This window comes from Phoenix dactylifera, unplaced genomic scaffold (assembly GCF_009389715.1).
Source record: "Phoenix dactylifera cultivar Barhee BC4 unplaced genomic scaffold, palm_55x_up_171113_PBpolish2nd_filt_p 000051F, whole genome shotgun sequence".
NCBI lineage: Eukaryota > Viridiplantae > Streptophyta > Magnoliopsida > Arecales > Arecaceae > Phoenix > Phoenix dactylifera.
In genome coordinates, this window is record NW_024067670.1 from 2,265,480 (window position 1) to 2,293,229 (window position 27,750).

Consider the following 27,750-nt stretch of genomic DNA (forward strand, 5'->3'; position numbering starts at 1 on the left):
GCCCATCTACGCTTCGGTCATGCTCGGCTTCAGGCTTGGGTCGGGGTTAGGCCTAACTTAGAAAAAAGTTCCTGGGCCTAGGATACATGGAAACCCAAGCTTGCCTAGCTTAGTTCCTAGTCTACTGGTAGCACTATATAAGTAAAAGGACACTCAATCAAGCAAACAAAGAAAGAGCAAACAACCTACCTAGCAGTAATGCAGCAAGAAAAGGCATTTGATAGACTAAGGAAAATAGAGGAAAAAGCCAAGAAAAAGGAGAGGGGGAATGGAGAGTAGGGACTCTATCATCGGCATGGAAAACATAAGGACTAGGAGGACAAGTGGATGCAAAGTAAGAGGAAGAAGGATGAGGAAAAAGGAATGAAGAAAAATAAAAGACGAAAAATAGAAAAAAACCGACCTGACAAAATTGATGGCTATTGCCATTGCCTCTATTGCTCACTATTGCTCTTGGAATCGCTAGTGGTTACTAATCTCTCTCCTATAGCGGCTCGGGTCAATCATTGCCTCAATTCTTGGCATTGGTTGTTGTCATGGTACGCCATACAATACCGAGCCGGACGGTACGGGGTATACCGTGTACCGTACCAGTTTGGTACTGATGCTCGGTATGGAGGGCATACCAACCCTTGGTACATTGAATTGGTTCCTGTACCGGGCATACTAACAGAGTGACAAGGTGGCACTGGTACGGGCTCCGGTATCGAGATGGCGTACCTTGGTTGTTCGAATAGAGAAGCAAAAAGGTGAAAGAAGTCTAAGGTTTTAAGTTTTCATGGCCTAGGTAACCAAGCCAAAATATGCACCTAGGCACCTATGCAAGCTCCTTGAACAACATTATTCCAAACCTTGCTCAGAACTAAATTGTAATGACTTAAAATATTCCCTGGCCCTTCTTATATCCAGAATAAAACTTTGGAACTAATCCTGCTAGAAATAGGACTCGATAACAACGTAGATATGGTTAGAGGAATCTACTCTAGAATCATAATAGAAACTAAAGAGTACCTGGCTTACTCTGATACGACTTAAATTACACAAGAAGATACCCTAAGTTAGAAGAGCACCTCAAAATTACTTATATAGCTATGAGCTATTGTCATATTTCGATGAATAACTCATTAAACATGCCACATTGCACTTTCATAGTTATGGATACAATTGTCTTTTGACAAATGCATGATGGTGATATGTGTAAGGGTAATATTTCACAAGCTCTTCTTTAATTTCCTTCTGCCCAATAGGAATGGTCCTAGACCCTACATTTATGCACCAAGAGGGCATTTATCTTTGTTCCTATCTTATTTATTTTAGTTATTTTTAACAACTTTGTTTTGAGGGTGAGCGTTGGTGCAATGGTAAGGTTGCTCTATTGTAACCTAGCAGTCATAAGTTCAAAACATAGAAATAGTCTGCTTGAACATGGGGGTAAGGCTGCGCACATCTCACCCTCCCTAGACCTTGCAATGGCTGGAGCTTCGTAAATTGGGCCACTTTTTTAATTAGTTTTTTTCATGATTTTTGTAATCAAACAAGTGATACAATTATAATATGGATTTTTGTGTGAAGTGTTGTAGTCCATCTTTTGAAGGGTTCTCAAATAACTATTCATTACTTGAGTTTCTTTGATTCTCAAATTGGTATGATTGAAGGACCAATTTATTTATTGTTCATTTTTTATTGATGATCAAAGAAAATTGAGAAGCATATTCATGATCATTTTTTGTCAATTGCTTATCTTCTTGTGTTTTAAGTATTCAGTCAATTTTCGATGATGCCTAGAACCTGTCTTTATAGTACACATCACTCAATTACACCCAAACATTTTGGTTTGTACATCATTTATTTATTTTCCACTTTCTTAGAGGTTGATGCACTTGTTTAGTAATGCATATTGGTATCAGTAAACAATGAATAGCATGTTTGTGGACTTTTACTTGCTAGCCATGGAGTCTCCCTTATGATCTATTGAAACCTAAGCTTATAAATAATGCTATTGCTAAAACTCCCCATCTACTAAGCATAGCATTTTAGTTGATCTTCATGCTTTTGTAGGTGCCTATAGGAGGTGCATATAGGTTAATTGATGTGCCAATGAGCAACTGCATAAACAGTGGAATCAATAAAGTGTATATCCTCACTCAGTTCAACTCTGCATCGCTTAATAGACATCTTTCACGAGCTTACAACTTCAGCAATGGTGTAAACTTTGGAGATGGCTTTGTTGAGGTAAATACATAAATGTTGCTTATATTCATTCATCTTAGTTGGTAGAACTTGTGTATGATTGATGTTGGTGATGTTGGAACAAATCATTTCTAACAAATTGTTACTTGCATTCTTCATCTTTTTATTGCACGGGGGATGATTTTTCTCATTGTCATATAGTTATATCCATTCTTATGTAAGTGATCCGTGAAATTGGAAATATGTCTATATCTTATGTCTTGCATACCTTTAGATCTTAAGTTTTTTCTGGAGGAAAAGTGCAACATGTTGCTTTCTTTTGCTGCTTGGTTATTTTGGAGAGGCAGGAGTGAATAGATTTTTCAAACAGGCCTGTCTTTCTATGTTCATTCTTAGAGGGGCTTTCATGCTCATGTAGGAGTTCATTGGAAGCTAGTTGTCTCATCCTCAGTCTGTCAGTCATTTTGGTTGTCCTAGCCAACTGGAACGTCTTTTTTAACATCTTCCTGTCTTGGAGACCCCCCAATACCCAAGGCTGTGAAGATGAACTTTGGTGATCCTATGAGCAGCCATTGCACTCATGCATGGTGTGGTCTTATCATGATATAAGTTGTGGAGCAATTTATCAATAACAACTTAGCATCATCTGGAGTGTTACATTATCATGGAGGTTGTGTAGCATCATTTCCTTATCTCCAACTTGCCTTTCTCTTTTGATTCTCCAACATAACACTATTGAAACCAACTATCCATATGAAATCAACTGCTTCTTTGTTTAATCTTTAACGCTTGTATATATAAATACCATGACTTATCTATGCCTAGAATAATAAGCAGCTTATAGTATTTTTCAAGAAAATTTATGACCTATTTTGATATTTACTGGGCAGTCCTGATATAAAAGCAACTAGAAGTTGGGTGGGAGAAGATCACCAATGATCTGGTTTCTGGATTGTTTATAGCTATAGTATTTAATGCCTTTTCATGAAACAACACTGTTTATAATCATAAAGTACACAAAAATGTAAGGGTGATGGCCTGCATTTGTATATATGGCTATAATAATATTGTCTATGAATTCCATGGATTTACCTAAGCAACTTATGGTTGTCATGAAAACTCATGATACCTTTGCTTTCATTACATACTAGGGTAACTCTTAGTTTATGAGTCCTGCTAGGGTGGAAACCAGTTGTTAATGATCTTGATAGTTTACAGCTATAACATATGGAGTATAAATAGTTATTTTGTATCCACATACTCGTGTAATGAGTTTAGTGGTGATTAGATTAAATGCTACGTATGAGTAGTTACAAGGCTTTGTATCATATGTAATTGCAGAAGCAAACACATGATTATCTGAACATGTACCCTAGTTTTCAAAAACTCAAAGAAGTATGCTGTTTTTTGGAAAAAGGCTAATGCCGTTCTAATTTATTTCATTTCAGGTCTTAGCAGCCACTCAGACTCCTGGTGAGGCAGGAAAGAGGTGGTTTCAGGGTACTGCAGATGCTGTTCGGCAATTTCATTGGCTTTTTGAGGTATCTCAATCTTGTTTCGTATAGTTGGTTTCCAGCAATATCATTGTCTTTGTTGGTAACTCATTCTGTTTTGTTTTGACTTACAGTGTGACATTATTTTTCTATAATGTTGTTTCATTGTATGTGATCTTCTTGACATCCTCCCTTGTTGTAGAAAATCGAAGAATGTCTGTACTACATATAATTATATGTCAAGTGGGTTGAAAAGTAGTTATTCATTGAAAATAGAAATACAGCCACATGCAACTCCTTTGCATGAGAACTAGAAAGAAAGAGAAAATCTATATTGGAGAGTATCAATAGATGCAGATAATTAACATTAGCAATTCATTACAACTTTTCCATGAAGATGCTAGTAGTGCCAAGATAGAGCAAATCCAATATGTGAATTCTTCTGCAGTTTAACTAGTACTGATTGCATTAACTACTAAACTGTCTTGCCTTTTTTCAGCTTTACGAATCCTCATGAATATTGTAGCTCATAAATGGGTTTTGCACATATTTTAGGATTCTGATATCTTCATGCCTTTCTAATGTTAATATTCAAGATTTCATCTTTAATGATTTTAAGGGTTCTTAACAAATTATGCCCTGCAATACCATCCTCTCAATTCATAATAGTCAACATGAAATTCCTTAGATTTGCTTATTGTGGAATCTTAAATCATCTAAGAACCCATGGTGACAGTTAGCATGAGCTGCACCTCTGGAATTTACTTTGCATCAGTCTTTTAATCTTTTGGACAAGCAGAGGTTGATAAGATATTATGTTTTCTAGTCTTTCCTGACCTTTTTCTTTTTCATTCCTCTACCATCTTTGCTCAAGTTGTATTTTCAACTGTAGGTGTTTTTTCATTCATTACACATGCCTCGGAAATTTTTCTAATAAAGAGGAACACTAGCTAGACTATCAATTTTTGATCGATCTCCATCAGAAATAATTTTCGTGGACTAGAGATCTATTGATGCTGGAGCATCCTTTGATTCCATAAAGTGGTTAATATAAGTCCAGTAGTCCAGCTTTTTTTCTACTTTATTTGGTTTAGAAATTATTTAAGAGTCTGGTTTATGTATTTTATTTAATTCATTACTTGATGATGCTGTTCACATCATTAGTATGAAAGTACATGGTAACCACTAACCACGAAATTTTAAGAATCCTACTAAGAGCCAAAAAGTGAGATTAGTGAACAGTCCTTGACAAGGTTCGCCAAATCGGTACTAAAATCCGTATCGGTAGCAATAGGTTTGGTATGGTACTGGTTCGGTACTGTACCAACCATGGTCGGCGGAACCATCCCGAACCGTCCGGTTTGGGGCGTCCAGAGTTGTACCGGCGGTAGACCAGGATGGTTCCGGCAAAGAAAACGAGAACGAGCGACGGAAGGGGAGGAGAAGGAAAAAGAGGAAAAGAGAGCGGAGGAGGGAGGGAGAGGGAGAAGAAGGTAGAGAGAGGAAGGTGGAGACTGGCCTGTAGAGGCCGAGGAGCCGTGCCGTGGAGAGGACGGAGGCCGGAGAGCAACCACACGGAGGAGGCGAAGGAGGGGCTACACCTCTGTTCTCCTGTTTTATTCGAAATAGGGGCTTGGAGGGGGCCTCAATGGGTTTGCTGACTTTCACTTATAAATTTCAAAAATAAAAGAGTCCTCCAGGCCCTCATTTCAAACGAAATAGGGACCGGAGGCAGAGCCCCTCCGCCTCCTCGATGTGGCGGCTTCTTGGCCCTTTGCTGGCTCTCGGCCGGCCTCCCCCTTCTCTCTCTTTTTTCTTCTCTCCTATTCTCCCTCTCTTGACTCTTCTACTATGTCGGTACAAGCCCGACATGGGGCCGTACCGACCCATGCCGTCGGACAATCGGTCCGGGGCCTAGTACCGACACAACAGTTCTTGGTACCAACACATGGTATGGTATGGCATGCCGGGTCCGAACGACATGATCCGACATGCCATTTTTTTAAGCTTTAATGAATAGTAATCAATCTTTTTTGGTTTTTGAATGATTTTAGTGTAATTTAATATTTTTTGATGTTTCTATCTCCTGGTACATTTTAAATTATACTTTTTGGTGTTTTGGAGGGATTTTTTTGCATCACTATGGCATTGCTCTAAAACAATGCTACCTTGGAAAGGCAAAAACCAGGCAAATCTGTTTCATTGGATTTTCCTTCCGTAGGCTTTGCATTAGCATCTGGCCAAATTCAAAATGTAAAGAAGGAAGCCAGCGATCCTAGCTTTGCATGCTAGGAGAAATATGAAATATCTTAAAATTAATTAGTCAGATACAAAACATAAAATGATCTAATCAATTATATGTATTTAAAGTACAACATACATACCGATATCTAGAATCTCGTCGAGTGGCGTTATCTGTTGTAGATATCTAAATCATTAGTATAATCAGGGGGCACATCAACTCATCCCTTTAACCAAGCGGCATTGGAGTCCTGTACGCTCATTCCATAAGAAATGCGCTTTAAGTTATAACTAATCTGGGATCTCTTACTGAAGTTTTGGTTCTAAAAGGTATTCTCTAATTGATAATATGCCTGTAGAAGGGCCCATCTGAATATGTCGATAGCAAAATCCATCTCATAAGGTGCTCTGGATTGCGTAGAATAGTAGCCATTGAAAGTCGATGTCTTAGATACATCATATCCATATTCGTATGGGTTTGTTTGTGGCTGCAGGTAATAAAATCCAGCATACTACTCAGAACTTGATATGTCTATAGATCCTACTCTACATGCAAGGTCATTTGTAGTTGCATCGTGTATCCTGAATGATCTTGAGGAACCTGTCTCCTATATGCAATCGTATGCTCACAGGCAGGGGCGACCCAATGCGTTTGGGGGCCTAAGGCGAACTCAGTAAGAGGGGCCTTTTTTTTTTAATTATGAAAATTTTTTAATAAGTGCAATGTAACCCAAAGACCTCAATCTTTGATCAAAAAAGTCAAATCTTTGAAGAAACTCATCAGGAGTAAGCAACAAAAATTGCAAGCAAAAATTGCTTGTTGGAACTTGGAAGTGCCCAATATGGTGTGGCTACATCCAGCAACTATGACTCCTTTGTCCACCTGATGATAGACTTCATAGTGAAGAGGCTCGAAGTCATCATGATGTAGAAAAAGTTTAGCCAGCTGGGTGGCCTTCAACACGATAGGGAGGTGAGGGCATTGGTCAATTATTTCTCTGAGATGTAGAGACCTGTGCGAGACAAATTTGCCCGGCCCTAGCTCTCTTAGATGACAACCATTCTAAACTTTGAAAGGATGTCTGAGAGTTTGGACTTCTGGGGAGAGAATGACTTTTAAAAAAAAGCCAGCCTCAACTCAATCCAAAGCATGATCAAAAGCGTGAAGAACCCCAAAACTCTCCAGAAAAAACCAGATACAGGAAAAAAGATTCAATCTTTATCATATGAACGCCAAAAAGAAGAACAAAAAGATAACCCTGAATGTCAAAAACAAGGTATGAGAACTAAATGCTCTTACTGACCTCAAATGAAACTATTCTCTCCTTCAGCGGCCCCTGCCCCCTGGTATCTCATTCCTCCAAATCTAATATATTTGAGAGAAGACAGAGAAAGAAAGCATTAAAAAAATTAGATTTTTAAGACTCTCGCAGCAGAAAGAGGGGCATTTGATGGCTAAAAGATTAATGTGTGGACTGTGGACAACCCAAACAAAACCCGGATCAGAGACTTAGAGCGATGGGTATAAATTTCAATAAAGAAGGAAGGATTCAGTAGGATTAGCAAGCATAGGAAGAGGCGAAGAGCTCAACTATTTAACATTTAATAAGCACAAATTAGGGTCTCACGGTCTCACCTTCCCTGTCAAAATTGAAAATCCAGTGGAGTGGACTTTAGAGCGGAGCCGAGGAGGTCGGAGTTGCGGAGCGACGGAGCTGACGAGACCGGAGCCACGGAGCTCGGAGTCGGAAGTCGGGACTCGGGAGTCGGGACTCGGGAGGCCTCGCCGCCTCGGTCGCCGCGGAGTCGGAGGTCGGAGGAGCCGAGGACGGCGACTCGGAGTCGGCGAGGAGAGGACGGGACTCTGCACGGACGCACGGTGGATCGGAGCTCGGAGTCGGAGGCCGGAGCTCGGAGCCGAGGACGGCGACGTCGGCGAGGAGATCTGGAGAGGGTTTTGCGCTCGCCGCTCTGCAACTTTAGAAGCCGATTCTGCCGACTGCCGACTGCCGACTGCCGACTGCCGAGTGCCAAGAATGAAGAACCGGAGAAGGTTCCAGCATTAAAAAGGCAGAGAAGGGGGGAGAGAAGGGGGGAGCCGGGGAGGAAATAGCCGTTGCGTTGCCCGTTGCTTGTCGACGACTCGACCGCTCGACCACGCCATCGCTCGTCGCCCGTCGCCAGTCCCCGTCTGCCGACTGCCGTCGCCCGTTGCCAGTCCCAGCTCAGTCTCAGCCTTTCACGTCGCCGCCCAAACCCACTGATAAGAGCACACTTCGGACCGTCCTGGAAACAGGTAGAGAATGAGGAACTTGACCCTAACCGCGACCTGCCGGTAGAACCAAAGTTATCAAAAGAAGCGTGATCCTAACCGCGACCTGCCGGTAGAACCAACACTATCAAGTTCTAATCCAAGAACAAAGGTGAAGCTCTCACATAAGAGAAACCCTCAAATTTCATTCATGCGTTCTCCCCCTCTCAAGTACAATCAGGTGCTATTTTAAGGCTGAAATGGCTTCAAAGAGAAGCAACTCCTAGGAAATTACATAGCACTACTTGTCATGCATTTTCCAAGGCTGCATTTACCAAGGCTTGGAAAAGATGCATGTTACACCTACTCCTAGAAAAGTAACCAGAACTTAGGAAAAAGATCCCAAAGTAATTATAGTGACTTTGGGAACTACAAGAAAGTCTGAATGTGACTTGGGGAATACAAAACATCATCTGAAATATCACCCCAAAAGTATGCACGAAAATCCAAATATAATAGGAAAGTTGGCCTTCCCATGAATGCTTCTTGTCATGTGATTTGGACTTTCCAAAGTGTTGTCTTCAGGTTGGACTCAAAGCATCTTCACCCAATTGTATGAAAGTGACCCAATTAGCTGCAGCCTCTATCTCACGTTGGTCTTCTTTTCCTTTGATTTTTATGATCAGGCTTTCCAAAGCTTGTTTCATCCTCTTAGTCTTGGCCCTAGTCATAGGACCTTCAATTCCATGCAAAGGATCTTTAGATGGGCTGGTTGCGTCTCTATCATTGGTTGCGTCTCTATCATTCCCTCCCTCTTCAAAAGGATTCGTCCTCGAATCAGATTCATCACCTACATCAAACAAAGATAGATCAGCCACATTAAAGGTAGCACTTACATTACCATATTCACTTGGCAAGTCCAACTTGTAGGCATTGTCATTGATCTTCTCTAGAACTTGGAAGGGTCCATCTCCTCTTGTTTGCAGCTTAGATTTTCTTTGAGTGGAAAACCTCTCCTTCCTCATATGAACCCAAACCCAATCTCCTGGTTCAAAAATAACTTTAATACGCCCCTTATTTGCTTGCTTTGCATATTGCTCATTCTTCCTCTCAATGTTGGCTCGAACTTTTGCATGCAGTTCCCTAATAGTATCCGCCTTTTTCTTACCATCCAAATTGGTACACTCATTAGTAGGCAAAGGTAAGATGTCTAAAGGAGTCGAAGGATTAAAGCCATACACAACTTCAAAAGGAGAATAAGAAGTAGTAGAATGAACAGTTCTATTATAAGCAAACTCAACATGTGGCAAGCATTTCTCCCAATTTTTCAAATTCTTTTGAATGATAGCACGCAACAAGGTAGTAAGTGTTCTATTTACTACTTCAGTTTGTCCATCCGTTTGAGGATGTGCAACAGTAGAAAATAAGAGTTTTGTTCCTAGTTTATTCCACAAAGTTTTCCAAAAATGACTTAGGAACTTTACATCCCTATCACTTACTATTGTTCTAGGCAATCCATGCAAGCGCATTATCTCTTTAAAGAACAGATCAGCAATATGTGTTGCATCATTGGTTTTAGAGCATGCAATGAAATGCGCCATTTTACTAAACCTATCAACAACGACAAATATACTATCTTTGCCACCTTGAGATCGAGGTAATCCTAACACGAAATCCATTGAAATATCAGTCCAGGGTTGATTAGACACAGGCAAAGGTGTATAGAAGCCATGGGGCATGACTTTAGATTTAGCTTGTTTACATGCTATGCACTTATCACAGACCGATTGCACATCATGCTTCATGTTAGACCAATAAAAATGCTCATGCAATATTTCTAAGGTCCTTTTTATCCCAAAATGTCCCATCAATCCACCACCATGACTTTCTCTAACTAGCATTTCACGCAATGAACAAACAGGCACACACAACTTATTTTTCTTAAACAAAAAACCATCATGCCTATAATAGTCCCCAAAAGCATGTTTAGAACAAGAATCCCATACTTGGCCAAAGTCAGAATCATTAGCATATAAGTCCTTTATAAACTCAAAACCAAGTAATTTAGTTTGCAAAGAAGTAAGCAATGCATACCTTCTGGACAATGCGTCAGCCACTTTGTTTTCCTTACCATTCTTGTACTTGATTACATAAGGAAACATCTCAATGAATTCCAACCACTTGGCATGTCTTTTTTGAAGCTTACCTTGAGATCTTAGAAACTTCAAGCTTTGATGGTCAGAATGAATTATGAATTCCCTTGACCACAAGTAGTGTTGCCAAGTTTGCAAAGCTCTCACCAAAGCGTACAACTCTTTGTCATACGTGGAATAATTCAATGATGCCCCATTAAGCTTTTCACTAAAGTAAGCAATTGGTTTAGAGTCCTGCATTAGTACGGCCCCTATGCCAACACCAGATGCATCACATTCAATTTCAAAAGCTTTATCAAAATTAGGCAAACAAAGCAAAGGTGCATTGGTCAATTTTTCTTTTAATGAATTAAAAGCTTCCTCATGCACTTCATTCCACTTAAACACAACATTCTTTTTAACAAGTTCATTCAAAGGTGCAGCAATAGAACTAAAGTTCTTTACAAACCTTCTATAAAAACTTGCTAAACCATGAAAACTTCTTACCTCATTTGCATTCTTAGGTGTAGGCCATTCTCTAATTGCCCTTACCTTCTCCTCATCCACACTTATTCCTTTCGAGCTTACAACAAAACCCAAAAACACAACAGATTCATGGCAGAATGAACACTTTTTAAGATTAGCATATAATTTGTTTTCTCTCAAAACATTAAGAACAACATGCAAATGATTAACATGTTCATCTAAGGTTTTGCTATAAATCAAAATATCATCAAAATACACTACAACAAATTTCCCAATGAAAGAACGCAAAACATGGTTCATTAACCTCATGAAGGTGCTGGGTGCATTAGATAAGCCAAATGGCATCACCATCCACTCATATAAACCATATTTTGTTTTAAAAGCTGTTTTCCATTCATCACCTTCTTTCATGCGAATTTGATAGTATCCACTCTTCAAATCTATTTTAGAAAACACACACGAACCATGCAATTCATCAAGCATATCATCCAATCTAGGGATAGGATATCGATACTTTACAGTGATTTTATTTATGGCTCGGCAGTCCGTACACATGCGCCACGTCCCATCTTTCTTCGGAACCAAGATCACAGGAGCAGAACACAGGCTAAGACTCTCCCTCACAAATCCTTTTTGCAGCAACTCATCTACTTGCCTTTGAATTTCTTTTGCTTCCTCTGGACTTGTTCTGTAGGCTGGTCTATTTGGGATTGAAGAACCTGGAATTAAGTCAATCTGATGCTCAATACCTCTTGTAGGAGGTAATCCATGGGGAATTTCTTCTGGAAAAATATCACCAAATTCCTGTAACAAAGAAGCAACCATACTAGGCAAAGAAGAATTGAGTTCGTTAGTGAAATAAACATCCTTTTGTATGAGCACAAGTAGCTGCTCTTTTGCTAACAAGGCACTCTCAACCTCTCTTTTGCTTGCAAATGCACTCACTCTCTTTTTTTTCTCTTCTTTGGATTCTGATTTATTCTTTTCTTTCGTCTGCTCACTCTCATTTTTCTTATCTTTCCTCTCTTTTTCTTGAATGCTCAATTGCTCCTCTCTCAACTTACACTCTCTTGTAATTCTGATTTGATCAGCATAGGCCTCGGTTGGTTGGAGAGGTGTTAAAACAATAGTGTGATTGTTCATAACAAGAGTGTATCTATTTTTGTACCCATCATGAATAACCCTTCTATCAAATTGCCACGGACGCCCAAGAAGTAGATGTCCAGCATGCATAGGTGCCACATCACAAAGAACTTCATCCTTGTATTTACCGATGGAAAATGAAATCATCACTTGCTTGGTCACCCTTATGTCTCCACAATCATTCAGCCACTGAAGTCTATATGGATTAGGGTGCTTTAATGTGGGCAAACTCAATTTTTCAACCAACAAGGTGCTAGCAACATTAGTGCAACTCCCACTATCAATTATTAAGCTGCATACCTTGTCGTTTATATGGCATCTTGTATGAAATATATGCTCACGTTGCTCCTCATTACCACCCGCCTTAGGTTGCATGTTGAGAGCACGCCTAGTAACAAGCACATCTCCAACAACAGGTTCAGCAACTTCAACATCACTACAATCCTCCAATGGTGGCATGTCATCATCACTTGAGCTCACACTCTCTATGTCTCCATTATCCAGCAGTATCATGGCTCTTTTGTTTGGACATTGAGAAGCAATATGTCCAACTCCTTGACACCTGAAACATTTGATATCATGAGATCTAGAGGATGAATTAGTTTCCATTTTACCTTTAGGTGCAGCAATCGAATTTTTGGCCTTTGCATCTTCTTTTGGCTTTGACACAGATTTGTTATTTTGCCAATTCAATTTCCATGAGGAACTAGTAGTAAATTTGGAAGTACTCTTAGCTTTCAATTGCCTTTCCACTAGAATAGCTTTGTGCAGCAAATCCTCCATCTCTATATAATGTTGCAATTCTACCACATCAGCTATCTCCTTCTTTAAACCTCCAATGAATCTAGCCATAGTTGCCTCTCGGTCTTCTTCAACATTGGCTCTAATCATGGCTATTTCCATCTCCTTATAGTAATCTTCCACACTCATGGAGCCTTGAGTTAGACTTTGCAATTTCCTGTGCAAATCTCTATAGTAGTGGCTGGGTACAAACCTTTTTCTCATGACAGCCTTCATCTCATCCCATGTACCAATAGGCCTCTCCCCATTTCTACGTCTACTAGTCACCATTTGATCCCACCAAATACTAGCATAATCATGGAACTCAACAATGGCTAGTTTAACCCTCTTCTCCTCGGAATAATTATGACATTCAAACACATGTTCAACCTTTCTCTCCCACTCTAAATATAATTCAGGATCATTTTTACCTTGGAATGCAGGGATTGTCATCTTAATACTTCCCAAATGACTGTCTTTTCTTGATTCATCTCTTTGCCTCCTTCCATTACTTCTTCCATCCGAATACTCCTCTTCTTCTTCTTCTTCAAACATCCGCCCCCTCAAAGGTTTGAGTCTGCTTGGTGATTCCAAATCATTCATTCGTGCACCAAGCTTAGTAAGTTGATCAGCAATGGCTTTCATCCATAACTTCATATCAACATCTGGTTGTTTACTACCTTCACTACTCATCTTTGTATGCTGCAATCAAAAGATTAGTATAAACAGAATAGGTCCTCACACACTCCTCTCTCTGGTGGACACTCTTTTATAGCTTTTTCTTGATGATGATCTCACCCTCTTGCCTTTTACCACTTAGCTTCACCTTATGAGCTCTTAAATAAGAACCTTTTGGATGTTTCTACACAACAGGAAACAGTAAGGAGTCGATGATAACCTTAGGGAACAAGAACTCGCAAGGAACAATTTAATTGGAACCAACAAAGGGTTCAAGGAAGGTTTGAATTGAGAACAATTCAATGGAAGCGTTAAAGAACCCACAAGGAAATTAGAAGCAAAATCTGCCCCGAATTTTTTTCTTTTTTTTTTTCTTTTTTCTTCTTCTTCTTTCTTCCTTCTCTCTTTTTTTTTTTTTTTTTGAAATAGCAGAACAGAAAGAAACAAGGACGATGACACAAACCGATTAAAGGAAGATGTCACCAAGGATATAGAGATAAACAACAGCGGAACACCTTTTTTTTTTTTTGAATTAAACAAGATAAACACACAAAGGATAGATAACACCTGATTTCAGGAACCGGGCTCTGATACCAAATGATAAGAGCACACTTCGGACCGTCCTGGAAACAGGTAGAGAATGAGGAACTTGACCCTAACCGCGACCTGCCGGTAGAACCAAAGTTATCAAAAGAAGCGTGACCCTAACCGCGACCTGCCGGTAGAACCAACACTATCAAGTTCTAATCCAAGAACAAAGGTGAAGCTCTCACATAAGAGAAACCCTCAAATTTCATTCATGCGTTTTCCCCCTCTCAAGTACAATCAGGTGCTATTTTAAGGCTGAAATGGCTTCAAAGAGAAGCAACTCCTAGGAAATTACATAGCACTACTTGTCATGCATTTTCCAAGGCTGCATTTACCAAGGCTTGGAAAAGATGCATGTTACACCTACTCCTAGAAAAGTAACCAGAACTTAGGAAAAAGATCCCAAAGTAATTATAGTGACTTTGGGAACTACAAGAAAGTCTGAATGTGACTTGGGGAATACAAAACATCATCTGAAATATCACCCCAAAAGTATGCACGAAAATCCAAATATAATAGGAAAGTTGGCCTTCCCATGAATGCTTCTTGTCATGTGATTTGGACTTTCCAAAGTGTTGTCTTCAGGTTGGACTCAAAGCATCTTCACCCAATTGTATGAAAGTGACCCAATTAGCTGCAGCCTCTATCTCACGTTGGTCTTCTTTTCCTTTGATTTTTATGATCAGGCTTTCCAAAGCTTGTTTCATCCTCTTAGTCTTGGCCCTAGTCATAGGACCTTCAATTCCATGCAAAGGATCTTTAGATGGGCTGGTTGCGTCTCTATCATTGGTTGCGTCTCTATCACCCACTCCCCGTCTCATCTGCGGTCTGCCATAGCGCCATGGTGGAATAAAAAAAAAAAGGCTGGGTAGGGGCCTTCCCTGGGCCGGGGGCCTTAGGCGACCGCCTCGATCGCCTAAGGCTCGAGCCGGCACTGCTCATAGGCTCTACTAGGTTGTACACCGGTGAATCGAAGACCACGCGACGGCCATGTCTCATAAACAGCAGTCTTATATCCTCTATTTCCTTTCTGACCACCAGATCCATGATAAGCAAAACTGTATTGCTGCTCTTCTTGGTCTTTGAATTTGAGTGAACTGACTCCTCCATGCTCTCTATCAGGGTTGCAACTGCCTTTCTTTTTTTTTTTCAGGCTATGCTCAACAGCTGCCCTTTTTCACTTCGTGCCCCTTTCTACTTGGCTATGCTGGGAGGATAGATATCGCCCTCCTGATTGAGTTGATAGGTTAGCGTGGTGGCCTCATTTAAGCAACTCTCGATAATATTTCTAAGAGGATGTTTCATACAAGAAGTCATGTGATGATCGGCTCCCCATTGACCCTTGTGGCTATGGTTGATGTGTAGAATGTTGCGATCTGCCCATTGCCCTATATCCACCCTAGCCTCACCGGCTATGAAACTAGCTGGTCATAGAGGTGATTCTGGCTCATCAAGCTTTGAATTTGGCTATTGGCCCACAAGCCATCCAAACAACATCTATTGTGCCAGTACCGGGCCCCAGACTGTTTGCCCGGCTGCACGGGTCGATGCGGTCCTGTCCTGTGCCGTGCTGGCCTTGAATCGACACAGTAAAGGCAAAGGAGAGGGAGAACGAGAGAGAGGAAAAGAGAGAGAGAACGAGAGGACGAGGAAGTCCGGCGAAGAGCCAGCGGAGCGCTAGGGAGCCGCCGCGCGGAGGAGGCCGGAGATTCACAAAGGTGGGGCTCCACCTCCGGTCCCCTATTTCATTCGAAATAGGGGCTTAGAGGGGGCTCCTTTTATTTTTTCCAATATTAAGTGAAAGTCGGCAAACCAAACTTAAAATTTGCAAAAATAAAAAGGGCCCCTGTTTCGAATGAAACAGGGGATCGGAGGTGGAGCCTGCCTCCGTGGCTCTCCGGCCTCCGCCTCCTCCGCTCGAGGCTCCCCAGCCTCCGCCGGCAGGCCCCGGCTGGCCTCTTTCTTCCTTAGCCGACCTCTTTCTTCCTTCCTTGGCCCCGGCAGGCTACCATCTAGCATAGGATTATGGTACTCTAGAGATTTCTGTTTTGAACTTATTGCATACTCAGATGCTGACTTTGCTGGATGCGAACTAGATAGAAAGAGCACTAGTGGAACATGTCAATTCTTAGGTGCTAATCTAGTCTCAATGGTTTAGCAAAAAGCAGAATTCAGTTGCACTGTCAATGGCTGAGGCCGAATACATTGCAGCTAGAAGTTGCTGTGCTCAAGTATTATAGTTTAAGCAACAATTAGAGGAGAGCCTAAGACATCTGCTCCATCTCCCATGTGAAGGTGCTATACCAGATAGACCGGAGGACAGGATTAGAGCTCTACAGATGATCATGGAGAGAGATGAGATAGACTACTCTGATGATCTGGTAGCTAGTTCCTTCTCTGTTGAGATGAGATTGCTTCATAACTTTATAGGTCGAATACTGTTTCCGAAGAGTGGGAGATTCGACCATGTGTCTGAGAGAGATATGGCGATTATGGAGCATGTTCTTCAGGGCATTCCCTTGAATCTCTCGGCTATGATGATCAGACAGATGCGTGAGGCCATGACTAGGGCGAGGGCTTCTTTACCCTATGGTATGGTACTCACACTGATTTTTAGACAGTATGACATTTGTTTAGTTGGAGAGATCTTCAGAGATTTATTGCATACCGACACCTACACTGCACGATCACTTATGCGCATGGGCTACGAGAAGCTGAATGGTCACTGGGTGCACGGAGTTGCAGGGCCACAGGCACCAGAGCTTGATGTACCAGAGCCCGAAGACTCCATTCCAGAGCCTGAGATGCCTGCTGACCATCCTTCATCACATGCAGAGGTAGGACCGTCATCTTCTGCACCTATTGGATACACGGAGTACTGAAGTAGGATGACTGAGATAGTAGCAGCTCAGGTGATGGGTCTCTCCGATAGGATGATGAGTCAGTTGGATAGTATTACGGCTGAGGTTAGGGGAGTATCCGCTCAGGTGACGAGCCTCACGGACCGGATGACTACTTTAGAGAGAATCATGGTCCCCCTGGAGCTCGAGTAGCTGAGTCAGAGGTCTCGGCATAGAGCCAGCCAGTTCATAGGGCTCACAGACCATTCTAGTCGTATCAGACCAGACCTCCTCTCGCCACCTACACTAGGAGATCTAGAGTCAGATCACAACCATTGGATGCCTCTAGGCCTACTGATAGCACTACAGGAGCTCATTTAGACTAGTGCCTAGAGTCATTCTAGTTCTCTATGTATTTTGCCTTTTGTTGATTGTAAACGATGTTATCCTTTATGGCATTTTGGATTACTAGAACATTGTAATTTTGGCTTTTATGAAATACAATGTCTTATTTTGGCTTGTGATCTTTGTCATTGGAATACTATTCACCTTTGTATTACATATTCTTTTTGATGATGACAAAAAGGGGGAGAAAGATATAAGAAAAGGTAGAAACATATAAGAGTGAAATATATGCAAGATACTCTATAAGATTCTATAAGAAAGAAAAATATGAAGAGTTTATAAGGAGACAAATATAAGAAGAGAAATCAATATTTAAGGGGGAGAACATTGACAACATGCAAATCTGAATTTTCATCAAATAAATATCTAAATTTTGAAATATTGATACATAAGAATTCATAATACATAACTTATGGAACATGGAAACTCACAATGCATAAGTCTAGATATTCTAGAAGGCATGATACATAAGCTTTTGGCACACAACTATAGAAAGTTTCATTGCCTCGATACATAACTTGAAACTTTTAATTTGGCACAAATCCTTGAAAATTTTGACTCAATGAAACCTAAGAGAAAGGGGGAGTAAAGCTAAAACAGATTTGGCATCAATTTGATTACGATAGGGGGAGCTCTTGGTTCCTTGATACATACTCCAAAATTTGACTATTTTGAAAATCTTGAACCAAAAGCATCTTATGATATTAAATCAAATCTTTCTTTTGAATGGCAAATCGACAATAAGTAATGTTTTGTAATCATCAAAAAGGGGGAGATTGAGAATCATAATGTTATTTTGATGTTTACAAAACTATGAAGGCCATATGGAAGTGCCAATGCTATTAACAAACTTAATCAAGTAAATAGACACTCAAGAAAGAGAGAAGTGATACATTCTCGATACATCCTATAATTTTCAGTTTGACCAAACCAAGAGTGAAGTTTTCTTTAGAATTCTTCCAAGGATAATTCTATTAGAACAACTTCAGAGAAAATCTAATTTTCAGTTAGACCAAACCAAGAGTGAAGTTTTCTTTATAAAGGGTTTTTCCGTATTTTTGTTAGTTAAAGAAATGAAACTTGAATGTGCCATTTATCCTAAATTAATTGGAATATCTTTTTATTGCTTTAATGTGCTAAACTAACCTTCATGTGCAGAAAAACATGGTTAGAGTCGACCCCAGTTAGTTTGGAGTCGATTCTGATACATTTGGCACGACTTGGCACAATGTGGCACACCTTGAAATACTTGGCACATAGTTGGAGTCGACCCTAGAAGAAATGGAGTCGACCCTAGCACAATTTGGCACATTCTGGCACAAAATGGCACAGAGCTTCGGTCGACCCCAAGAAACCATGAGTCGACCCTAGGTTGAGTCGACCCCAAGAAAGCATGAGTCGACCCCAGCCAAAAGAGTCAGAAATACAAGTCTCTGGAATTTCTGAAAGGGCCGACCCCAGATAATCTTGAGTCGACCCCACTGTAGTTTGAGTCGACTCCAAGAAAGTATGAGTCGACCTCAGCCTAAAGAGTCAGAAAAACAAGTCTCTGGAATTTCTGAGAGGGCCGACCTCAGATAAGCTCGAGTCGAGCCCAAGAAAAGTTGAGTCGACCCCTGCCCAAAATAAAAGAAAAACAAGCTTCTGAAATTTCTGAGGGCCGACCCCAACCAAGCTTGAGTCGACCCCACTGTAGCTGGAACTGACCCCAGAAAAATATGAGCCAACCCTAGTCTGTGGAACAGTAACTTGGGTCGACCCCAGCACGACTGACAGCATAACGGCTAGTTTTGCAGAAGTACAATTTGAGTCTCCAACGGCTAGAAACGGCTAGTTTCTCCATTCCAACAGCTAGGAAGTGACTATTTGAGGTTGGAGAAGTATTTGAGAGGCACTATTCATCAGGGGGAAGCATCTTTTGCAAAAATCAAGAGTGCATTCAAGAGAAAAGAAAGTCCAAGTGTTCATCAATTTGCTTCATTCAAATTCTGAAAGAAGGTGGTTGAGCAGTCTTCAAGTGCATTCAAGAGCTCTACCAACCCCTTGAGAAGTGAAGCAACATTGGCAAAGAAGAGAAGAGCAGTCTACAAAGCGATAAATATTTTCTTACCTCTTCTTTAAGTGCATTACTGTATTACTTGCTCATTTAGGAGAGCTTCAAACTTCCTCTCTACTTATTTCTTGTAAGGTTTGTTGGTGAGCCCGTAAAATCAACGGTGTAGGTTGTTAGTGAGCCCGTAAAACCAACGGTTAGGTTATTGATGATCCCGTAAAACCAATTGTAGGGTTTTTGGATTGTGAGCCCGGTAAAACAATCCAACTGTAATCCGCGGGATTATAGTGAATTCCCAAGAAAACACTTGGAGAGTGGACATAGGTGCTTTGGAGAGCACCGAATCACTATACTTGTGTGTTTGCATTGTGTTCTTTTTGATTCCACTGCACCTATATAATTAACACAAGCTAAACTACTTATACATCTATCATCTAAATTAAGGTCCTAAAAATTTGAAAAACCCAATTCACCCCCTCCTCTTGGGTTGTTATCTTGGGCAACACAAGAGTCACAAAATCAATCACACACAAACACAAGGATATATAGTGGTTCGGTGCACCCCGAGGCACCTACGTCCACTCCCCAAGCGACCCCTTGAGAATTCACTATAACCCCTCGGATTACAGTTGGATTGTTTTCCGGGCTCACAATCCAAAATCTTTACAATTGGTATTCCGGGATCACCAATTATCCTAACCGTTGATTTTGCGGGCTCACCAACAACCTACATCATTGGTTTTATGGGCTCACCAACAAACCTGACAATAAGAGTAATAGAACAAAGAACAGAGCTCGTAGATGAGCATATAAAACAATTATGAATATCAAAGAAGAGATAGAGAATAGTTATCGCTTTTGAAGCTTTTCTCTTCTTTGCTAATGTTGCTTCACTCTTCAAGAGTTGGTAGAGCTCTTGGTGTCTCTTTAAATCTGCTCAACCACCCTCTTTTAGCTTTTGGAATGAAGCAATTGGATGAAGCACTTCTAGGCTTAGGTTTCCACTTCAATGCACTTCTTGATTGCAAAAGATTCTTCCCCCTAATGAATAGTGCCTCTTAGATACCTCTCTAACCTCCAAATAGTCCTTTCTAGCCGTTGGATTGAAGAAACTAGCCGTTTATAGCCGTTGAGAGCTTAAAAAATACTTCTGCAGAATTAGCCGTTATGCTGTCAGTCGTGCTGGGGTCGATCCGAGCAAATATGGGGTCGACCCAAGTTACTGTTCCATAGGCTGGGGGCTCAAGGATTACTGGGGTCGGCTCCTGCTACAGTGGGGTCGGCCCTCTCAGAAAATCCAGAGACTTGTTTTCTCGACATTTCAAGCTGGGGTCAACTCAACTTTTCTTGGGGTCAGCTCGAGCTACAATGGGGTCAACTCGAGCTACAGTGGGGTCGGCCCTCTCAGGATGTCCAGAGACTTGTTTTCTTGACGCTTCAAGCTGGGGTCGACTTAACCTTTTCTGGGGTCGGCTCAACCTAGGGTCGGCTCAAGTCTTTCTGGGGTCGGCTCAACCTAGGGTCGGCTCAAGTTTTTCTGGGGTCGGCTCCAACTTTCTTGGGGTCGACCCTCTTAGTGAATTCCAGAAGGCTGTATTCTTGATTTCTGAAGCTGGGGTCGGCTCAAGCATTTCTGGGGTCAATCCTAACTTTGTGCCAATGATTCAATGTGTGCCATTCGTGTGCCAAATTGCTCCAAATGTTTCAGGGTCGACTCTAACTTTCCTGGAGTTGACTCTAGCCCTATGCCAAGTATCTTGAGTTGGCTTCAAGCTCCGTGCCAAATGTGCCACTTTGTGCCATTCCATGCCAATGCGTGTCATATGTATCAGAGTCGGCTCCAAACCTCTTTGGGGTCGACTCTAGACATGATTCTCTGCATCTTAAGGTTAGCCTTACATATAGGGTTCATAAAATGTATTCCAAGTAAATTGGGATGCTTGGCACAACAGGGTTTTATACCTTTGACAGTGAAAATTACAGAATTTCCCTTTAAGGTAATCTTAACTTGAAACTTTTTCATAATAAATTTCTAAGTTTTCTCTCTTGCTCTAATACTAATTTTATCTCGAAATTAACTCTTGAGAGTTGTTTTGACCTTGTATACATGGCGTATTGTGAATGTATCGAATATGTATCGTTTCTTTCTTTCTTGAGTGCTTATATACTTAAACGTTTGAGTTAATGGCTTTAGCACTTCCAAATGACCTTAATGGCTTTGTAAACATCAAAATAACATTATGATTCTCAATAATATGTTAATAATTCAAGCCAGGAGTTAACTTATGCATGCCAGTTATGTTAACTCTTGTAGACATAGAGCTGTGACTTCTGGATTAGGCTCAATCCTGTAGATCACATCATGCAGGGAGCTAGAAGTTCCTTGTCCATATCGATCTCAAGTATGGTGTATTGGATCCTCGGGTTTAGATAGTAAGCTGTAGATAGAGTTCGTAATTGTTGGAGTAAAATTATGCAAATACATATGTAATCAAATTTTCAATATTCTTGCTTACCTGCTAGATGCAAGTCTTTACCCATCTGGTAGTCCCACCACTGCTCAATGATGTTGATGTACTCCTGTGCATGCTTCGGATCTACCTCTCTGTTTTGATTCTTTGGTTTTTCTACCATATAATATAGAAAGCCCGTCTGGAGGTACCTCTTGTCGTACACGGTCCGAAGCACTTCGTATAATAGCTTGATAGCCTTTACTATTTTCTTGGCCCGTTGCCAGAACGTCTACCTTGTCAACAAGTTTTCCACATTGCTCCCTTTAGTGCGGACCCTCACAAATCTGCTCTCGTGCCACTCGACATTGATAAACATTTGACGCAGGTCTGCTTTCCTATCAAGGAGGCTATCAAGTGCAAATCAGTAGGTTCATGTCAGTTCTGCTCTGAACTGCTTGGTTCGTTCTGGTTTGGAGCAGTTCGCTCTGGTTCGGTGCATAAACTATTTTTTGGAGGCAATCGACCTGATTTTTGGGTGGTTCGGTTTGGTATGCCCCAAACTGGGTGGTTCGAGGCGGTACTGCATACCATAGTCCTTGATGGTGTTAAGAACTTTCTAGGAGATTGGTTTGTCCATAAAGAGTCCAAGAGGGTCACTAGGAAGAGCATGCATGCTGGAAATTATGAAGAAGTGATCTTCCGGCCTTCCTCTTCTCTCTATTTCTTGCTGCTTCTACCTCTATCGTCTTCTCTCTCTCTCCTCCCATTTCTTCTTCCCTATCTTTATTTGTTTCTCATCTTCCTCTTCTATTTCTTTATTTTGTTTATTTTTGATTGCTGATATTGCTTAATTTTCTATCAGCAAATTCTGGATTTCTATATTATGATCTGCTTGATTAATACAACAATCTATCTCTTTTCTTCTCGATAAGGCTATCAAGTGCAATGTAGTTCGTAGCAAACCGTATGACTTTTGGTCTCAGAATCTCTCCCCCTGCAAACTTCCTCATCAGCGAAAGAACTCAGGTATGGTTATAAATATACCTAGTGATGTGCTGGGCTATCTCCACCGTATGCTGCACCCTACGTGCAAGACCTTGAGACTGGGCCCAATCCACTTGATCGGCTCAGTCATAAGCTTTGGGCCTCACGTGCATCGCATGAGGGCACGCGATGAGGAAGAATTCATCTCGAAGAAGCCGAGATCATCTGGTTTTAGGGCTTCTTCTCCTTTGAGGCCATCCGATGTAGAGCCGCGAAACCCCAAGTTCCCTTCTAGTTTGGGGGTTCTTCCTTGTGATGCCGCTCGAGAGAGAGAGCCGTTAAAGCCAGGTCTTCTTCGGTACGGGTGGTCCTCTTCTTCCATTGCCGCCGGAGAGAAACAGAGCTGCTGGATCTTTGTCGGGGCTGAGATATGAGTTCCTATCCTTCCTCTCCTCCTCTCTTAGTGCTTAGCCGTTGTTAGTGGTTTTGAGCTGGCCAATCGCCGAAACTTGGTCCGAAAATAAGGAGCTCTATTTTAGCCGAGTGCTTTGCCACCGATCCTGTTCGCCGTTGCCAACCACTGGGGCGGTTGAGTTTGCCTCGCCGTCTGTTGCCGCCGTCGAGGCTAGCCACCGCGGCCGCCCCTGGGACCGACCAAGAGGGAAGAAGGGTGGTTTCACAGATCCCCTATTTTGGAGAAGAAGAGAGGGGTTTATCTCTTCCCCCCCTCTCCTCTCTCCATCCTCTCTCTCTTATTTCTCTCTCCACTTGAACCTTTTCTCTCTAGTAGAGAACCCTTCGCAGTGATTTTGGTTGACCCTGGGGAAGGGTCCTGATCCTGGAGTGTCGGGCATTTCTACGTGATCGGCCCTGGGAGGGTGTTAGAATTTAAGTTCCCTATATTATGTTGAATTTTAAAAGAACATGATTTTTGGATATTAGGTTCTACGAAGGATTTGCCGGATTAATTGGATTTGTTGTGGATCGCGTTCGCAAGGTAAGTAATGTAACCTCTTTTCTAGATTTATCGGCAAACTATACATGTTTTACGAATTGAATTATCCTTGATTATGAAATTGATGCATGGTGTTATATGTATATTTTTAGAATATTGTATGGTTCTGATTGAACGTATTACTTTTGATATGGATTGTGTTTGATTGATTCGATATCGTATATTTCGGTCTGGAACACTAAACATAATGTGAGAAAAGATAATAACTCAAAATAGATTTGGACTCGCAGTCGGGCTATGTTGAGGTCCTGCCAATAGGGGCTAATACGTTGGTACCGTAAGATGATTAGTCGGTGCTATTTCCCTGCTACAAGGAACATGTGGTCATAGTTTCTGGCTGTTGAGTTAAATCTGATAAACTGAAAGAAATTAAGCTGTGAACAATAATTGGGTTTTGACACTGCATGATTTCAAAACTGAAATATGAAACACAGAATTAATTGAACTTCGACCTGGCTATGTTGAGGACCCTACCAATGGGGGCAGATACTTGGCACATGATCCATCCCGAAGGACTTACCGCAAGAAGATTAGTCGGTGTTATTACCATGCTACAGGAAACATGTGGTCATAGCCCAAGATCGACAAGATGAATTGAATATTTGAAAGAATTTGATTCCATGAATAGAATTCTAAGAACTTAAAAAAATGTTGATTTTTATTTTAATACTTCATATGCACTTATTTTCTGCATATTATTGTCTGATTTATCTAGTTAGAGTGTTCATTATTTACTGGGCTGTTTAGCTCATTATACAATTTTTTGTTGTTTTATAGATTCTGAGAACTAGCCTATCGGGGTTTTCAATATGGAAGAGCGACTAGAAGGATTGTGGTGCAAGCTATCTTAGACTAGGATTTATTTAAGTTGAATCGTTACCTTAAACAATTGTTATGATTGTGAGACATTGCAAGGTTGTGTTAGTTAAAGAACTAAGTTTGCATGTTAGTAGTTTATTGTTCTGCTGCGTATGTAGAACTGTGAGACTTTATAGCTTGAGTTAGTTAGTGAAATAAGATTGCATATTATTAGTTGAGTTATTTTAGTTACGTATTTGAGATATTTTATTAAGATGCTTTGCATGCTCGTGCAAAGAGTTTTTTACGGGTGTGCGGCGGTTGCCGCGACCTCCGGCTCACGATCTCGGGTCGGAGGCGTGACATTACGGATCTTTTCAATGTCCATCAGCATGAGGTCGATATAATGTGCAGCATATGGGGTCCAAAAAATATGTGGTCGCCGCTCCATCAAGATCTCTCCTGCCAACTTATATTGCGGATTATTATCAGTGACGACCCGCACGATATTCTCCTCTCCTACCTGATCAATCACCTCTTTCATAAGTCTGAGGATGTATCAGGCGTCGTGCACCTTATCCGAAGCATCAACTGACTTGTGAAAGAAGGTCTTCGCATCATAGTATGTCAGAAAGTTGATGCTTCGCTTTGTCGGAACGGTACAATCATCACACATCAAAGTGAGCCCATATGTGGGCCACTTGCAGGAGACAATTCATTTCTCTAACTCCTTATTGTTGTCAAGTAGCTTATCGTAGATGTCCTTCGGATTTGGAGGATTGATATCGAGACCGACAGCCTGTATGGCGGAAATGGCAGACTTGTATGCACTGTCTGCCACATTCGCTAGAATGTGGCTGAAGTGGAACCAGGATCCAATAGCTCGCCATATATTCTTCTTCTTCTTTTTCCACATTATGTCTATCCTCTGCTGCTTCGAATCTCTGCTGGAAAAGGCCTGCAGATCTGCATCATGAATTGACGCTCATGGCGGAATCCCTCCGGAAGATCTTTTTCGGCTACCAAAACCACCCAGGATTGATGCAATCCGGCCACATCCTCTGCTGATTGAGGTTATCCTTTTGAACTCTGGATCTTGTCTGCTTCCACCAGAACCGATGCTTGACTCATAAACGAGGCCCAAATCAAGCCCGATGCCTCGCTACCTCCTCCTGCTGACGAAATGAAAATATTGGGCATCATTTCCTATTTTTTGGTAATTTTTGATATTTTTTTAAGCACATTAAAAAAAATATTAAAAAAAATATAGGGGAAAGAAACCACACCTTAATTAGCCTTTGCTGGATTTTTTTGGAAGGGAAACGACGCTCTCTCACCTCCTCAATATTTTTCACATGGCCTTTGTAGGATCCCTGCTCGATCCGCCTTCCCTTCCTCTGCTGGATGCCTTTCTTTTCCTTCCCTTCCTCCGTTTTTTTTTGGCTAATCCCTAGCCTTTCTTTTCTCAATATTTTTTGGGCTAATCCCTACCCTTCCCTTTCCTTCCTCAATTTTTTGGCTCTTTTGCTTCCCTTCCCTTGCCTCGCCTCTGAAATGTCCTCGTTTGGCTTTTATAGTTGAACGGGGAAAGGCCAAACTCGAAGTGAATGGACAACCATGCATTGTCGGAAAAACGCATGGCCCTGTGCCACTTTTGGCCACAGCGCCACGTAATGTGGCCGAGGGGAAGATAGCACGTGGCACAGTGGCCATGCGCTGTCGGCCGCGGAGAAGGCTGCACGCTGTGGTGAAAAAGGCCACAGGGTGTCGCAAAATTCATTTTTAACCTGTACTGATGGGAACCGGCCTGGTTCGCACCGGTACATACCCGGTTCGCACCGGTACGAATTTGGAATCGATCGGTTCCGACCTAGATGGGGTCGGAACCGATTTCAAGGGCTGTATCAGACCGGTGTCTGTCGGTACTGGTCCGATACGGGCTGAATCGGCTGGTTCCAGTCAGTTCAGCTTACCTTGAACAAGCGTGAGGTGTTAGATCAAGCGTGAGGTGTTAATACATACTTAAACACAAGTTGGCTTTCAAGTATGAGATGGCAGCTTCAACATGAGATGGCACAAGCATGAGATGGCTATTTAATAGTCAGCCGGATGTGTACTAAGCATGTGGTGGCAGTAAGTATGAGGAGGTGATTCACTTAAGAGGCATGAGGTGGCAGCCTATGAAAGCACAAGGTGTCCAACTGTTCAGTATTCAACATGTAATCTTAGTAGTTAATACAGTCCTTTCCTTAGGATTTCATCAATGATTTCCTTATAGTTCTAAGTATCAGTTAGTCCTAAAATAACTCCACACAATTACCAATCTAACATTGCTTAACTCAATCATATGCATGCTATCACAATCCGAAATTCGAAGTTGATCCATCATAAGTTATCAAAGTTTCATTAAAATCTAAAATCCTCAAAAGAAACCATGGCATCCAACAATATATAACTAAAAATATAACATAACTCAAAACACTTAGATGAAATCAAGTTTTTAACTTGAATATATCCGTTATAACACGATACTAGATCTTCAATGATGTCAACACAACGTGAAAAACAATGTTTTTGGTATTGCTTTGGAAATCACTAGATCTAAATATTAACTTCGAAATATCAAGTCCACCACCTCAAATAGATCAACAAGGCTTTCACTAATCACTCTGAAAAACTGGTATATGAGGTAAGGTAAGCTATAAATTAGCAAGTAAACTTCTACCATTGTCAATAATTTAAGTTATTGAAAAACATATGACTCTTAAATGTTAACATAAATCAAATTATCACCAAAAATCCAAGTGTTAGTTCACTAATGTTTCAATAAGAAAAAACAAATATGGTAAAAGAGCCACAAAACATCATTGTTAAGAAGAGTTCATATAGTTCACAATGCGTCCGAAGTTATATATTCTTCAAAAGCTTAGGCGAAGCCTCATTGAATCATTTTGATGATAAATATTCCAGAAATTAAAATCCACTAATAAAGAAGAAACAATAAACAACCCAAAACATATTTTACATCAAATTCTAATATTTCATATAGTTTCACATTCTCTTAAAAGTTTCTCTTATACCCTCGAGGTCAACTCATAACCTTATTGCGAATGCAAGAGAGGCCACTCATATCTTCACCAATAATTAAAATGAGGCCAGTTATTATCCTCGCTTCTAGTGCAAATGAGACCACTCGTATCCTCGGGGTCCGCTCATACCG

The 27,750-nt window shown here is 41.1% G+C and overlaps 1 protein-coding gene across 3 annotated transcripts in view; it reads left to right on the forward strand.

Moving 5' to 3' along the window:
• The window catches only part of LOC103696273 (glucose-1-phosphate adenylyltransferase large subunit 3, chloroplastic/amyloplastic), a 121,348-nt gene that overhangs the window by 26,596 nt on the left and 67,002 nt on the right, over nt 1-27,750 (forward strand). For all 3 annotated transcript variants that reach the window (XR_005507013.1, XM_039116106.1, XM_039116107.1), the window contains 2 exons: nt 2,059-2,232; nt 3,639-3,731. Coding sequence is in view for 2 of the 3 variants with exons in the window: in XM_039116106.1 (XP_038972034.1) it covers nt 2,059-2,232; nt 3,639-3,731 (267 nt within the window). In the remaining variant the exon portion in view is untranslated. The remainder of the gene's footprint in view (nt 1-2,058; nt 2,233-3,638; nt 3,732-27,750) is intronic.